The 16,295-nt window shown below is 52.6% G+C and overlaps 1 protein-coding gene across 2 annotated transcripts in view; it reads right to left on the bottom strand.

Moving 5' to 3' along the window:
- CARS1 (cysteinyl-tRNA synthetase 1) overlaps positions 1–15,505 on the bottom strand; it is a 54,489-nt gene extending 38,984 nt beyond the window's left edge. The window contains exons 1-3 of one of the 2 annotated variants that reach the window (XM_084770320.1): positions 15,366–15,505; positions 5,621–5,869; positions 1,189–1,280 (exon numbers count right to left, since the gene is read on the bottom strand). In XM_084770320.1, the coding sequence (XP_084626446.1) occupies positions 1,189–1,280; positions 5,621–5,869; positions 15,366–15,390 (366 nt within the window). In that variant the 5' untranslated portion in view covers positions 15,391–15,505. The remainder of the gene's footprint in view (positions 1–1,188; positions 1,281–5,620; positions 5,870–15,365) is intronic. The other variant, XM_084770321.1, reaches the window with a different exon arrangement.
- Between the last annotated feature and the right edge of the window lie 790 nt (positions 15,506–16,295).

The raw sequence follows: 16,295 nt of genomic DNA, 5'->3' as shown, positions 1-16,295 counted from the left end.
GCACACTGATTGCCTACGGCCATTTAATTATAAACCAAGATATGGCTTTGAATTCACAATACTCCTACCTCCCAAGTACTTGGATGGTAGGCCTGAGCCACAACCAGCAAGACCCTCCTGTTTTACTGATAAAGTCACGGCAGGCATTCAGTAGGCTGTGTAGTGGGAGCCTGGTGAGGGCAGCCTCACCTCCTCCTCCCTGGGATCTTCCTCGGAGTGGGGAAGGAAACACAATTGCTGTTGTGAAAATGTGAACTTAACAAAAATTGCAGCTATTAAGTACCACCCTGAATCCTAAGTGCTCCAGACAACCACCTCGGGAGCTTAGCACTGATGCTGTCTTCTCCAGATAAAGAACACAAGGCCCAGAGCAGCCAGCCAGGGTTTGCCCTTCCAGAGGAGCCTGGCTTAGAGGCCAGAGCATCCCAATACTCTCAGACTTCTCTGGCGGCGGCACTGTCAGTGAATTAGGTAAGGGGGCGGGAGCTGTCCCAGACATGTCTCCTGCTTGCTAGGCATGTCATCAAACACTTAGACAGGGGCTGGAGAGATGAGTGCATATTGAATTCAGTGTCCCAGCACCCATGCTCAGAACCATCTTTACCTTCAGCTCCAAGGGATCTGAAGCCTTTGGTGCCTCTGTGGTCACTGTATTCACATGCTCATACCTCCACATAGACACACACACAAGCAGATACACATAATTAAAAATATAACACTAATAATAACCATCGTACCCATGGAGAGCTTTTTGAAGCCTATGCCAGTGTGGCCTGAGCCAAGCAGAAGAAACTATAATAAGCCTATGAGGTCAAGAGGCTATGCTGGCTTCCTGGCACATGCTGGGGCCCCTCATGCCCTGGCGGGGTTGCCACTCTGCCTAACTGCTTGGCTTAGGACAATGTACACTAGCCATGAGTCCTCCTGACAGGCACCAGCACTTGGCTCAGCGATGATGACCCTGAGCACTCACGCCTGGGCAATGTCGGAGGCCAGCAAGCAGGCTTCCCCAAAGCACTGTATACAGGGTATCTGTGCCACAGTTCCAGAGCACAGCTCTGTCTGGGTTACAGAGGCCACAGCACAGGAGCAACAGAAGGGTCCTGAACTTAAACTGAGGGAACTTGGGAGCCATGTGGTTAACAGACTATGTTCGCTCTGCAGATACACAGGGCATCCTATCCTTACCTTGTTCCGGGTGAGGCTATTGTACAGACGGAGCTTGCAGGGCTCAGTGCCTGTTGGAGGGGACCACTGAGGCTGCACTCGCCGGCCTTTACCTGGAGGCAGAAGAGCAGACAGGTTACCCAGTAGCACCCTGCAGTACAAGCGGGTCCCCTCTAGCTCTCAACACCGGGGTTCAATGATGGCCCTTGTGCTTTTGAGACAGGTTCTCACTTTGTAGCCCAGGCTTTTCTGAAACTTCCTATGTAGTTCCATTGGCCTCAAACCAAGGACCCTCCAGCCTCAGCCTCCCCAGTGCTGAGATTAAAAGCATGTGGTTTGTGATTTTCAGGTCACATTCTGCATAGTGCTGTGTCCCAACAAACAAGACTTCCAGTGAGACCCAAGAACACCCACGTGGCATGCATCCCACCACTCCTTGGTTGTGCACACATCTAGTCACACACAATGCTGGCTAGGCCTGCGGGTCCCCATAGGCTCTGACTGTGACATGGCAGTGGCACTGCAGCCCTAGTTGCCCCCAGCTCTCAGGATCCTTTGTCTGTGCAAGGTGAGTCTGTGTACTCTTTGTGACCACCTCCAAGTCATCAGGTTAAACAAAGGTCGGTTAAGAACGGCCTCTTGCCCCTCCTATCTCTGTCCTTGGCATCAAATCTGGTTTGGCCTCTAACTGACCCTAGCCTCTGGATACAAGCCTGTTGCACCTCCACCCTGACCCAGGCTGTTCCACATTGGCTTGGCAGGCTCCACAGCCCAGCCTCTTTCTCTCAGGCAGTGCCAGCTATCTGCACACAGTCTTTCCCTAGTGTCTGAGGCCTGCAGGTCCTTCCCTAAAGACCTGCTTCTAGCCCTGAGAAAGGCTGTCCCTAATCTGCATACCTGGAACTCTGAGATGTCACAGGGTGATGCTTTAAGCCTCACAATATCAGTCCAGGAAAGCTGACGGAAGCCCACCGGGAAACCATGTGATCATCCACAGCCTGCCCCTGTGCTGTGGGGCAAACATGCCTTCCTCCTTAGCCCAGCTGAGAGCTAGGCCCTGTGCTGCTGCTCCCCTATGTAGGTCAATTGCATGGCCCTCACTGGGCCACCTGTGGCAGACCATGCGTAATGCACCCTGGCAAGGCGCCTGGGCCACCAGCCCTCCTCACCTCTGCTGAGCACAGGTGGAAGCTTCTGAGCTGACCTGGTCCTGATCGTCCCTCACCATGATACTTCTTTTGCCTCTCGCCACCTCTGACTCCTGTGCAAAACTGCCTGTAAGTGACAGCACACCTCAGCATGTCTGCCTGTTGATTTCACTTTGAGAGTCACAGAGAAATGTGTTATGGGCACAGGCCATTTCCAGGCTCCAATCCTTGCCCAGCTCACACCAGACGGAATAGAGGACACTGGTAACTAACAGGCTAAGGATAAAGGGGAGGACTGCCACTATGTGCAGGCAGATGAGGGAGTCGACAGCAAACGGCAGCAAGCAGGCGCTCCTTCCTCAGGTGAGTTCAGGATCCCATCACAGCACCACAGACTGGGATGGAGGAAAACCCCAACCAAACCTTTCGTCAGATACCAAGTTTGGTCTCAGCTTACTTTGAGCACACTTGTACCCTTAAGGGGAAATCTCTCTGTGTGATTTGATGGAGCATTTTGAAACTTTCCTTCCTCATAAGACTCAGAGGTACCAGGCGGTGGTGGTGCATGTCTTTAATCCCCAGCACTTGGAAGGCAGAGGCAGGTGGATTTCTGTGAATTCGAGGCCAGCCTGGTCTATAGGGTGAGTCCAGGACAGGCAAGGCTACACAGAGAAACCCTGTCTCGAAAAACCAAAAGGAAAAAACCAAAAAACTCAGAGGTGATACTAAAAATGGAGGTGCTGCTGCATTCTCGCAGGAAAAGAGGCACTGCCACGGGCTGCCACACAGAAGGCTGCCACAGGCTTCAAGGCCATCTGGCAGAGGCACATTCTGGTTTGAAAAAGGGTACAATAGAGCAAGATACAAAACAGCATGCCTGGGGCTGGAGAGATGGCTCAGAGGTTAAGAACACTGACTGTTGTTCCAAAGGTCCTGAGTTCAATTCCCAGCAACCACATGGTGGCTCATAACCATCTATAATGAGATCTGGTGCCCTCTTCTGGCCTGAGGATGTATGTGCAGGATGTATTATATATCATTATAATGTGATGTGCAGGATGTATTATATATCATTATAATGTGACGTAATAGGATGTGAGGATGTATTATATATCATTACATATATAATAAATAAATGATAAATAAATCTTAAAAATCAATCAAACAAACAAACAAACAAAAAACAGCATGCTTTGCAGGTTCTCTGGGTCAACAGGGCACACACAGCTGACGTTCTTAGGCTATCCCTGAAACCTCACAACCCAACAACCCATAGCAGCCTCCTAGAGTTTCTTCTGGAACAGTGTCCCTCCACACAAACACATGGAAACAGTCCCATTCCAGGCAAGGTGCTGTGGTGGCATGCTAACTGTGTTGCAAGTGGCACTAGCCTAACATGAAGCTTTGCAGCACAGACAACTACACTTCAAAAAATGGGATGCAGCAGGCTGGAGGTCCAAAGATGGAGATGCTGCTGGGAAGCTACAGCCAGCTCCAGGAGTGTGAGGTAATGCAGGCAGCTTGAGCCACCTGCCTGGGAGGGAGTAACTCAGAACTTGAACCTTCCGAAATGCCTCGCCTTGGTTTCCAGCAGATCCCTCCCTCAATGACAGTATGGCTGCAGCTGCCAGAAGAACTGGAAGAGGTGAGGGGACAACTGTGCTGAGCCTCACATCCAGGGGAGAGCTCCTAAGCTGGCTCCAGGCCCTGGGAAGCTGAACTGTAGAGGTTGACAAGCCGACAAGAAGGGAAGGTGGGGGAGGGGAGGCTGGTGGCCAGTGGGCAGGCTCCTCGGGAAGGGGACCGTGAGGGTTCAGAAGAACACATAAGCTTTCCATGTGTGAGAGGGCACTATGGGATCTGTGGCACGCTTGATGGGTAGAGCGGCAAACAGCAGGAGGAGCGGGCTGTGCTAGGGAGCAGAGCTTGAAGCGGGAAGGTGCTCTCACTTGCAGAGCACACTTTAGAAGACAGCCAGGACAGGAAGAACTCTAATCCTCATGGCCGCATGGAGGCAAACAGAGCGGCGCTCAATCCAGAGGCATGCATGGTGCAGACACTGGATTCTGGAGCCTGGCCCTGCCAAAAGCCAGCTAGCTGTTACAGGCAGCCCAGCTCTAGCCTGCTTCCTCTCCGGCCAGATTTTCGCACACTTGGCTTAGGGAACCTGACCTAACTCATTTTCTTCACAAGATTACATGGTCCCGATGGCCCTGTAGGCAGCTGTGGTGCTGAAGGAAGCACGGCAATCCTGTTAGCGCTGTCCTTGACTCATTCTCCAATCAACAGCATCCCTCAGAGAAGCCTCAGTAGACAATGGCTCTGCTGTGTCCACTGGTGTGGAGTGGCATCTGTTCTGCTCTTCCTAGGACCATAAAGGAAGCCTAGATGGTGGCTGTTGAGGCCAACGCCTGAGTCCCTGATCTCCTTCCTACTGTTGTGACTTTGGAGTTGGGGCATCGTGTTCAGACAAGCTGACTCCCTGTGCCCTTTGAAGAAGACACCTGATGCTACATTTGACACCTGGGGACACACGGGCCACAACCGCCTAGGGAAGACTACCTATGCAGCTACACCTCCACCTAGATGGAGCAGGGTTTTACGTGGGATGATCTAGAAAAAATCAAGACACCTGACCCTAGGAGACCCTTCCACATGCTCCAAGTTCCCCACTCCAAGTCTGCAAAGCCCTGAGAAGGCCACCAGCAGGGACTATCACAAGTCAACATTCAGCCCTCTCCACCTAAAGGCGAAGTATGTGATAGCCATGGGAAACCGGGGCTCAAGGGCCTCAGACAGTTTCAGAAGGGAGCACCCACAGAAGGGAGCATTCCCATACGGCCAGATCAAGGTGATAAGCCGTTTGGGTCCCAAGCCAGAGCCTCTCCAGTAGTGGCTCCCCTTCCTAACAGCTGTGCCCAAGAGACACCAGCAGGCATGGCTGACTTCCTCTCAAAGCACAGGCAGGTTCAATTAGAAAGGTCCAATGTCAGTGAATCCAATACTGAGTGCCACTGCCACTGAAGAGAAACAAATGTAACCTATGGGACTGAAGTAAGAACCAAGAGCCACTACCAGCAAAGCATTAGTTGAACCCCAAGACAGGTCTGTAGCAGCATGCAGTGTGGCCCCAAAGTAGTCCCAGGCCATGGTGGCTTTGAGCCCTGACACTCTAGGTAAGCATGGCTTCTGCCTCATGGGAACACTTGGCGGAAATAGGGAGGTCAATCTCCAGCAGGGTATCCACTGCCCTGTAGCACCTCATGCCCTTGACCTCGGAACAGAGGTTCGCTGCTGTTACTCACTTGCTTGGAGCCTGCAGGGGTCGCCTCTGCCTTGGGGGCCACCCAGGAGCGCTTCTATGTGCCTGAACCACCGAGCCACGTGGAAGAGCCTTGAGTCAGCGGGAGGGGCCGAGAGCTGCCTGAACACGTCCACATCTGCCTGGGATAGGGAGTACCCCTGGACATAGCTACGCGTGCTGAGGTGTTGATCCAGGGCCTGCACCCTGGCTGCCTCGTCACTAATGCTCAGAATGGACCTGTAATCGGCAGCTGCAAAGACAGAGGGCACAGGATGTCAGGCCAGAGGGCAGGCAACCCATGACATCAGGCAGGCAGGCAAGCGGGCAGGAGGCCACATGCTGTCAGACAAGTGAGTAGGGCAGATACAATATCAGACAGGCAGGCAGGCGGGCATGGGCTAGGAAAGGGAAGAGGTCACAGGATGGCAGGCATGCACACAGGAAGCTGCCCAGGAGCAAGAGCCAGACAGTTGTGTGTCAAAGCCCTTCCCTGAATGTCAGACGACCAGAAGAGGAAGAGCCACAGGGTGGGCATGCAGAGCAGTAGCTGGCAGGAGGGAGGCAGGGCAACAGTGGAACAGGTCAGGTTTCCTTCTGGAACCTTATGAGAAGTTTCCAAATGTATGCTGAGGTAGTCTGCAGGGCCATGAGTGATCTAAATGCCAAGGATTGTGTCCTTTAAAATGGCTAACCTGGGTCAGGCATTGTGATGTACACCTTTAATCCCGACAGAGGCAGAGGTAGGAGGCTCTCTGGGAGATGTAGCTCAGTTGGCAGAGCACTCACCCAGCAAGAATAAGGCTCTGGGTTTGAGGCCCAGCACCGGCAAATAAACAAATTGATGAAAAGGCTACTTGTATGCTATGGAGAGGGCGGCAGCTAAAGAGCCCTCAGCGTCTGACATCACAAACATAAGCTGTAGACACTGGAACAAACATGGCTTCCAGAAGCGAGACACCACATCCCTCTAGTGCTCAGGGCTGCCAGGAGGAACTGCTCACTCTGAGGATATCTGACCCCTTCACTGGGGCACCAGCTACAAAGTTTGTGACAACTATGGCTCCCATCACCCACACCCTGAGATGTGAGCTCCTGCATGAGCTACCAGGAGGCAGAACTTTTTTAAGGTTTTCAAGACAGGGTTTCTCTGTACAGCCCTGGCTGTCCTGGAACTCACTCTGTACACTAGGCAGGCCTTGAACTCACCAAGATCCACCTGCCTCTGCCTCCCAAGTGGTCCTGGGATACGTAAGAAAGCTAGCCGAGCAAGCCATGAGGAGCACCCTTCCATGGCCTCTACATCAGCAACTGCCTCCAGGTTCCCACTGTTTTCTCAGCTATATAGAATGTGACCTGAGCTGGAGAGATGGCTCAGTCGTCAAGAGCACCACCTGCTCTTCCAAAGGACCAGGGTTCAATTCCCAGCGCCCACATGGCAGCTCACAACTGTCTGTAACTCCAAGATCTGACACCCTCACATCAACGCACATACATTTTAAAAATTAAATAAAATATTGTTTAAAAAAAAAAAAGAATGTGACCTGAGAGTTGTAGGAAACAAATTTTTTCTCCCCACCCCACCCTCAAGTGATTTTTGGTCATGGTATGTTATCATAGCAATAGAAGCCCTAAAACACACTGCAAGCCCTGCATCTTTTCCCACCCGAGACACTAGACCTCATTTTCCCTTTATATAACAAGTACCCTCTGCTAGCTAGGACTGAAACAGCACTCTCAGATCCTGCCTGAGGTGGCCTCGGTGAGAAGACATTTCACTACTTTACTGGGTGTCTGGCTGTGTGTTATCTCTCTACATGGAGAACGTAGGGTTAGGCACTGCCTCCAGACTCAGCCTCCCTGTGCTGGGGCAGGGCAAATAGGTAGCACCAGCTGGAGCCTGGCCCCAGCCCATGAACACGAGCAGCACCCAAGCCTGACTTTCCCAAGGATTTCATTTGCTGAGGGAACTTCAGGAAAAGGCCTCGGCTCCACCCTCATGGACACCTTCCTGCTCTGACAGATGGCTCAGGTGGGCAAGCATATGCTGACGACCTATCACGCTGCCACATGCAGCCGTCAAACTCCAGCTCCCTGGATCAGTTATGCCGGGAGATGGTAACTCACAAGCAATCCTACACCCTCACAGAGCCTGCGCCCCCACCTTCAGCCTAGCCTTCCCCTCCTACACTGACTGGCCCGGACCAAGCCCACTGCTCCTGGAACAGATAGCAGAGTACAGGTAGGGAGATGTGTTTCTTGCCAACATGGAGCAGCGAGGTGCAGAGAATGAAACATGAAGCTACAACAGAGTAGCCACCCCAGACCCAGGACAGAGGCCTTCTCCAACTTTCAACGTAGACACTGTCAAACACAGGCTCTCCAGACAATCCTGATAGTGATCTGACACACACTGATGGGGCCCCACCTGCCTCGCTTCCCCTCAAACACACAGAGCCACCCTTCCAGGGGACTCAAAAGTAGCCAAGGCTCTGTGCAGCCAAAGGAGCCCAAAACCTCGTTGTTCCCCTCAGGTCAGTGCCAACTGTGCCCCTTTCCAGAGCATCCTACCCAGGCAGCACCTCCATCTGGTTCCCTCACCACAGTTCTTGGCGCAGCAGTGTGGGCCCAGTTCCCCTTCACCCGCAAGGCTGCCTCACAGACCAGACCTGCAGTCCAGCATGGCCTTCCCTGCTGAGAAAGAGTCCATCTGTGTTTCCTATAAATCTTGCCTTACCAGGATCACAGGCCAGACCTCACACTGGTCTCAGGGATTACATCTGAGGCTCTTTTGGGAACTATATGCATCTCTAGGAACAGCCAAACCCTTCAGTTCCTCCTCAAGTTCAGTGCCCACTGCCAGGCCTATGGCTCTTTGTCTTCCGCAAGGCATGATAGCCACCAGGCCAGAAGTGCACTTTCTCCACAGGAAGGTCCAAGTGCCATCAGGCAGCAAAGGAAGAAGTGTGGACCGAGGTCCAGGTCACAAGATCTCTAGTTCAGCCGGGGTTGTGGGAAAGGAGATTTTTTTCAGCAATAAAGGTTACTGCACTTTTAGCTGGGCTACTGGCACCAGGGCAGGTGGCAGCAGGGGACTCGGTGCTCCAAAAACGGAGCCAGGAGTCAAAGAGGACTTGGCCTGACTCAGGTGAGTCGGGAGGCCGCTTCAGAAACAGCTGGCACGGGGAGCTCAGGGCTCTGAGACCAAGTCAGGTGGTGACAGAGGCTGAATCTGACTCGGATGAATGGGGCACAGCTGCTTCAGGCACAGCCAGCAGCTCGCTCCCGCAGACCGGCACTGTGGTGGATAGAGTGCTGTGTAATACGGCAGCCAACTGTGCTGACTCGCCGGTGAGAGTTTTAGTGGTGACCTCGGTGGTAGTTCTACAGTGACTACTTGGCTGGAAGTCCAGTCCAGGGGACCAGTAATGAATTCTTTGGGAAGAAGGGAGGCCCTTTCCACCCCTGACCCCCACACCCCCAGTACTACCACTCAGAATAAACAGCCAGTCTCAGACGTCCTTTTGGCGAAACAGATGGTGCTCACCCCTTTATTTCATGTGAAACAGGGACTTCTAAATCTTGAGCAGTGGGGAAGGGCTTTGAGGATGACTGTGTCTCATTGGCTGGGACTTAAGACGCTGGCAACGCTCCCTCTACTTATAACAGGTGACAAGCCAATGTGACTGACCACCTGCAGCCACCTAGGGACTGTATCATGTGCTCCTGAGGCAGGCACAGAAACAGGAGAGAGCTTTGTCCCACACCTTCCATTCTCAGCATGAGATTTTAAATCTCAAGTTTGAGGTTTCCAGGGTTTGAGCACGCTCCATCTCACCAGTTCCATGCCAGTTCCTCTGGAGGCAAGGTCCATGAGCCCCACAGTCATCTCGCCCTTTCTCCCTGCGCACTGCCTCCTTCCCTCGTTGCCTGCTGCTCCCCAGCCATAGTGTGCTTTGCTCATCTTCAGCATCTAGAACTCAGTCTGGACGTTTTTAGACCATTGGCGAAGCTGCAAGGACATGACTGGCAGAGGGCTGGCATTTCAGCTATGGCTTTGGGGCTCACTGTGCCTTTCCCAGGAAGGACCCCAACATAGAGCCAGCATTGGGAATGGCTAGGCTTCACCGCCATGGATGGCTTGGTTGGAAACTACTACCCAAATACACAGGGATCCAAGAACAAAGAAGGGACCTTTCGCTCAGACCTGCCAACTGCCGGACGATAGAAAGACTTTGTCCCTGCAAAGGTGTCAGGGGGACCTGGGACTCCCAAGGACCAATTCTTCCAGCTCCTACCCCCAATGTCAGTTTCCCTTCCTTCTTGAAGCGTGTGGCTCTCAGGACCCAGTTGTGGGCTTTCAAGAACAGCTCCTTGTTCCAGCCCCTCAGCCACAGGTAAAGGCGCTGGATCTGTGCCTACTGCTCCGTGAGAAGGACCGTCCACATGCATTCGCATGATTCTGCCTCCAGGCCACGTGGGTGAGATTAACAGGATATCTCTCCCCAGATGAAGAGGCTCCCCAGGGAGAAAAGCAGCTCCCCGAGCACCACTGAGCCAAGCCTAGGAAACCCCAGGGACTTACTCCTTCCTTGCCTTCATCGCTCCTGTTTTCTACTCTAGACACCCAGCAGGTCCCCTAATGATACAAGCACCCACCTCACACTTACAACTACGATGCCAGTGTGGGAAAATAGCAATGGGAAGGAACGGGCTGCAGGGCACTCTGGGAGAAGGGCCTAGCCTGCAGGCTAAGCACCTGCAAGAGGGAACCACACTTAATAATACCCGCCTTGTAAAGCCTCGGAGTACTAAGCACAATTACACTTATAGAATGCTTTATAAACCTCTGGCAAACAGCCAGCACCCTGCTTGCTGCTGTCATTACTGTAATTGCTCCTGCACGGTGATGACTGTAATCACTGAAGTACTCCAGAGGCTCCCTGGAGGAATGTGCCAGACTACAGGATGCCAAAGGCTCTGTGTAGAGCAGCCCAGACAACTGTGTGAGAGCGAAGCCTGGCCTGGTGAGCTGGGTTAACTGAGAACTCATAGGTGGCCCAACTGTGGCTGTGCAGACACTCCTGGAGGAAATGCCTAGAACAGGTCAGCTTCCTCAGAGTAGCTGGTTGAGCCATTCTCCAAGCATTTGTTGCTTGGCAACAGAAGAACTCTTTCCAGGCCCATTCTGTAAACTTGATGCCACCAAGACCCATCACACATTATGCCCAAAATACTGTCTCCACAGAAAGGTTAGATCACTGCCAGGCAGATCTGCAGCTCATCCCCTGAACATACAAAGAGCAGAGCTCTCTGATGGTGGGGCTATCCCAGAGGTGGACAGTAACTGACACAGCTTATGGAGTCTTTGCCATAAAGCCACTGAGACTGCACAGTGTGCACTAGCATGCAACACAGTGAAGAAGCAAACTCACGTCAAATGACCCACAGTCCTAATATGAGGAAGGACAGCTAGGCAGCACCCCACCTGGCTCTTTCCACCAGCATCCTTGTCCCTGTCCCCTTTCAGGGACACTGGAAGAAAGCATTCTTGGAGCAGCTCCCTAAGCTCCCACAGGGTAAGCCTCGACTTGACCAGGGACAACACCATCACTTGCTCTTGACCCTCTATCTGCTGCCACCACTATTGCTAAGGGCCCCTCAAAGCCCTCACCTTGCAGATGTCTCATCAGTGCCCATACCTGCAGGTTGTTCCCTCTCAGCAAAAGCACCCCTCAGCCTCCTTTAGCGGCTCCTGCTCTTAGCCCATGTGCTCCCTATTGCTCCCTTCTGTCAGCATCCACTACTGCCACCAGGAGTACCAAGACGCCAGACAACACTCACATTCCCCAGAGGTTGCTGCCATAAATGGCATCCTAGGACCACAAGGCCACAGATGAGTAACTACCTGCATCCTTCAAAAAGGTCCATTTTTATCTGCTCTTCTACTTTCCTGTACTTGACAACTGGAGCCAACCAGGTCACTCAAAGAGAATCTGCAAAAAAGTTGCTGTGTGTCGGCTGAAGTCCCAGCACAGAGGGATACCTGGCCCTGTCTCTAGCTGTGACTCTAGTAGGCTCACTGCACTTCTCTGGTCCGCAGGGTGCTCCTGTGCACAGACAGGAAGGGTCACAAGAAGCAGATGCTGTTACAGTTGAGCTGGGACTTGTGCTCAAACAGGCTACATGTGATAGCTATGATTCTGAAAGCTGTCTGGTTAAACAATGGGAAAAACCAGGTGTCTGAGATGAGCTCCACCCACCAGAGGTCCTGAAATAAGCCTGCCCCACTGTGCCTCACTGTGCCCCACGTCACCCAGAGCTTGGGCCATCCTTTGAGGAAACAGGAAGGAAAAAGCAGCCACTCAAATGCCCTCAAGTCACAACTAAAGACCATCTCTGAACTGTGGGTTTCCAGTTCCTGAGTGGTTTTATGTTGTTTGGGAGACAGGATCTCATGTAGTCTAGGCTGGTCTCAAACTGGTAATCCTCCTGTCTCATCTCCCAAAGTGTAAGAATTACTGGTGTACACTCACACACAGCTTTGTTGGGTTTGTTGAAAGTGACCATCTTCCCTGAGGTGGTTTTTTGTTTTTTGGGTTTTTTTTTTCTTTCTTTATTTCTTTCTTGTTTGTTTGAGACAAAGTTTCACTATGTATCCATGAGTGGCCTAGAGCTTGCTATGTAGACCAGGCTGGTCTTGGATTCCCAGAGACGCCCTGACTTCTGCTTTACAAATGACAGGCACATGATGGCACCACACCCACCACTACCTATTCCTGGACACTCATGGAGGCTCTGACTGTTGGACCATCTTCCCTCAGGACCTGTGCATCTCCCCTGTGATCTCCGCGGAGCTCTTATTTCTGGTCTCGTTTCTCTTGCTTCTAGTTTGGGGCTCACGGGCCCTGAGGGCTGGATTCCAGAAGCATCATGGTGGAGAGCATGGCAGCAGGCGGGCACTAGAGCAGTAGCCGGGAGCTCACATCTTCAGACATAAGGGAGAGGCAGAGACAGCTAATAACGGCAGAGGCCTTCTGAAACTTCAAAGCCCACCCCTCAGGGCCACACTTCTCCCCCCAACAAGGCCACCTCTTAATTCTTCCCCTACATTTCTGTCAACTAGGGACCAAGCATTCAAATACAGGAGCCCATAAAGGCCATTTTCATTTAAACCACACCACATGTACATTTGTATTTAGAAGTCAAAGAGGAGTGGTGAGCGCGCTGGCGCACGCCTGTCACGCCAACACTTGGAAGGCAACGGCAAGCGATCGTTGTGAGTTCGAGGCCAGCCTGGTCTACAAAGCAAGTGCAGGACAGCCACGGCTACACAGAGAAACCCTGTCTCGAAAAAAACAAAAACGAAACAAAGAAAAAAAACCAACCTGTTACCAGGCGTGGTGGCGTACGCCTCTAATCCCAGCACTCAGGAGGCAGAGGCAGGCGGATCGCTGTGAGTTCGAGGCCAGTCTGGTCTACAAAGTGAGTCCAAGACAGCCAAGGCTACACAGAGAAACTCTGTCTTGAAAACAAAACAAAAAACCAACCTGTCATCCCTGCACATGAGGAAACAGGAGGATCAGGAATTCAAGGTCATTTATCAGATGAAGACCAGCCTTGTCTATATGAAACCCTGTCTCAAATAAATAAATATAGATTAAATGAAACAAATATGAATGAATTAATGAATGCCACAGAGTCTCTTTTGTTTGTTTGTTTGTTTTTTGAGAAAGGGTTTCTCTCTGTAGCTGTCCTGGACTCACTTAGTAGACCAGGCTCACCTTGAACTCACAGAGATCCATCTGCCTCTGCCTCCTGAGTGCTGGGGTTAAAGGTGTGCACCACCACACCCGGCTTGAGTCTTATTCTTGACAGACGCGGTTCTTACACATCAGGCACCATCCCGATTCTTCCTATGAATGCATTCAATGCCTACACCACCCTCAGAGGGAGGAGCCATTTCCTGTGTTGTTGTGAGTATGGGTACATGTGTGATCCCAGACCTGTTGGGCAGCTCAGGGTGGAGCTGCTAGCCCTGCTGCTGTGCTCCAAGAGTCTAGACGCTGCTCTGAGTGGTGGGAATAGCTGGAGTCCAGGCATGCCAGTTGAGTGCAATGTTGGAATACGAAGGTAGGTACCACTGTCACTAGGCACAGGCTGAGCAGCTATGTCATCTGGGTGCTCCACATCACTGGGTACATGGGTGGTCGGAACCCCCTACCTAGAACTCAGGGAGGCTACCTGAGCAACAGAGCACCACGGGATCCCAGAGAGATCATGGTATACCCTACACTGGAGGCAGGCAACGGAGGGGTCGGGACTCACATCTAATTTCTGCCTGCATCACAGAGCCTAAAGCCGACACCAGGCGTTCTGCCTTTGAAGGCTTGCTTCGGGCCTCTTTTCTTTCTAGAACCCACTTCCTGGAAAGACAATGAGAAAAGACACTGCTCTTCAGAGATCTGCCAAGGCCCAGATCTACCCCTGGGTGACATAAGTGACTGCCTCTTGAGAGAACCTCCCAATTGGCAATAAATTAGGCAGTGATGCTCTGACTGGACAAGTCCCTGTGGTGACTGCTGGCCACACTGGAGATTAAAGCCTTCATAAAACCCCAAGCTCTTTCATGTATGTGTACACAGAACCCTTACTTCCTCTGCCCTACTTCCCTAAGTGCCAACCTTAGGTGCCCTTCCGCCCACCTGCTTGGGCAGAAAACCAAAACAATCTTTGGGCCTTTGCCTAACCCCCAAAGTCCAGCCAGGGCTGGGGGGTGGGGGGCCGTGAGGTCTCATCTAGGCACCAGCTGGAGACAGGCTATTTGATACAGGACCATCTCTCCCACTGCTGAGTACTAAGGAGACTTTAGCCATAAGCTAATCAAGAAATTGTGTCAGGTGTGGTGGCGCACGCCTTTAACCCCAGCACTCGGGAGGCAGAGGCAGGCGGATCTCTGTGAGTTCGAGGCCAGCCTGGTCTACTACAGAGCGAGTCCAGGACAGCCATGGCTACACAGAGAACACTGTCTAAAAAAACAAAAACAAAAAATAAGTTGACGTTGAGGAAGGGATGAGCTTATAAAACAGGAGTCAGGTCCCCACCAAGCAGGTACTCTAGCCTCAGGGAGTCACAGCAGTCACACACCCCGCCCCAGGTCCTGGCCTGCCACTATCCACTAAGATGCTGGCCATCCCAGGGCTTTGGTCTGGCATTGGCCACTTGGGCAATGGCTGTCCCCATAGTCACCCCAGCGCCTGGGCTGGCCACTTGAGGACCCATCACTCCAGATAACCCCAGATCCCTGGCTTACCACTGCCCATTGCAGCCTCCGCCAAATCCAGATCCCTAGCCTGCCGCTGCTCACTTGGACGTCCACTTAGGTCACTGCTGTCCTCACAGCCTCTCCTGGCACAGCCAGCCCTCTCTAGCCAATGTGTCTCCATAGCCCCGGCCTAGGCACTGACTCCTTGGGCCATGCTGTTCTCACAGTCCTGGAATGGCACTGCCCACTCAGGCCGTTGCTGTCCCCACAGCCCTGGACAGGGCACTGCTTCCTTGGGCCATGCTATCCCCAAGCCTCCGCGCCCCAGCTTTGCTTGGAACTGCCCACTCGGGCCACTGCTGTTACCACAGCACCGACCTGGACACTGCCTCCTTGGGCCATGCTGCCCCCATAGCCCCAGCCTGGTACTGCTTACTAAGGGCCATGCTGTCCCACAGCCCCGCAGGTACACCGCAAAACTCACCCTGCTCCGCGGAGGAACCTGCCATCCCGACCCGTGGCTGCCGCCACAGACGATTTCCAGAATCTGATGCAACCGGGACGTCGGAAGTCCCGCCCTACCAGCCGTCTTCCGGGGACGTCCCGTAGCTAGGCAACCGTGACTCTGACGCCTGCGTGGGGCGTGATGGGCGAATACTTTGGTTCACGAGGGCGTGGTACCTGTCTCAGGGCTCTCAGACCCGGGCCAATTCAGGAAAAGGGATGGGAGAGGCGGGGCGAGGGGCGGGACGAAGCTAGGGGATGGGAGGGGCGATGAGCAGGGAAGAGCGGCAGGTGATGGGACCAGAGGGTAACGATTGCAAGGGAAGGAGGGGGGCAAGGGGATCAGGGAGTGGAGGGGAGGGGCGAAGAAGAAGTCACTCTCTGAGAGACTCCCCAAAAGGCCACAAGCCAGGAAACAGGCCCCTCCCTGTTGCACAATATTCTAAACGCATTTCTTTCCTGTTTGTACGATGTCAATTCCCAAGACACACCACCAGAGGGCGGGTTGTGAGAAGAAATGAGAAGGTTTTTCGAGACACGACTGCCCTGGATCTCTCTTTGTAGACCAGGCTAACCTTGAACTCATAGCCTGCCTCTGCCTCCCGAGTGCTGAGATTAAAGGCATACGACACCACGCCCCGCTTTTTGTTGTTGTTTAAAGACTTATTTATTTATCATTTATATAGTGTTCTGTCTGCATGTGTATACGCATGCCAGAAGAGGGCACGAGGTCTCACTATAGATGGCTATGTAGCTGCTGGGATTTGAACTCAGGACATCTGGAAGAACAGCCAGTGTTCTTAACCTCTCAGCCATCTCTCAAGCCCAAAAAAGCATTATTTTAAAAATATAAGCAACTACATAGAGACCCTGTCTCAAACGGTTCTGTGGTTAAGAGCACTGCTGCTCT

The sequence above is a fragment of the Acomys minous genome (assembly GCF_964271855.1).
Source record: "Acomys minous genome assembly, chromosome: 2".
In the NCBI taxonomy this organism is placed as follows: Eukaryota; Metazoa; Chordata; class Mammalia; order Rodentia; family Muridae; genus Acomys; species Acomys minous.
The sequence above is the reverse complement of the archived record's forward strand: the minus strand, read 5'-3'. Positions and strand labels throughout refer to the sequence as shown.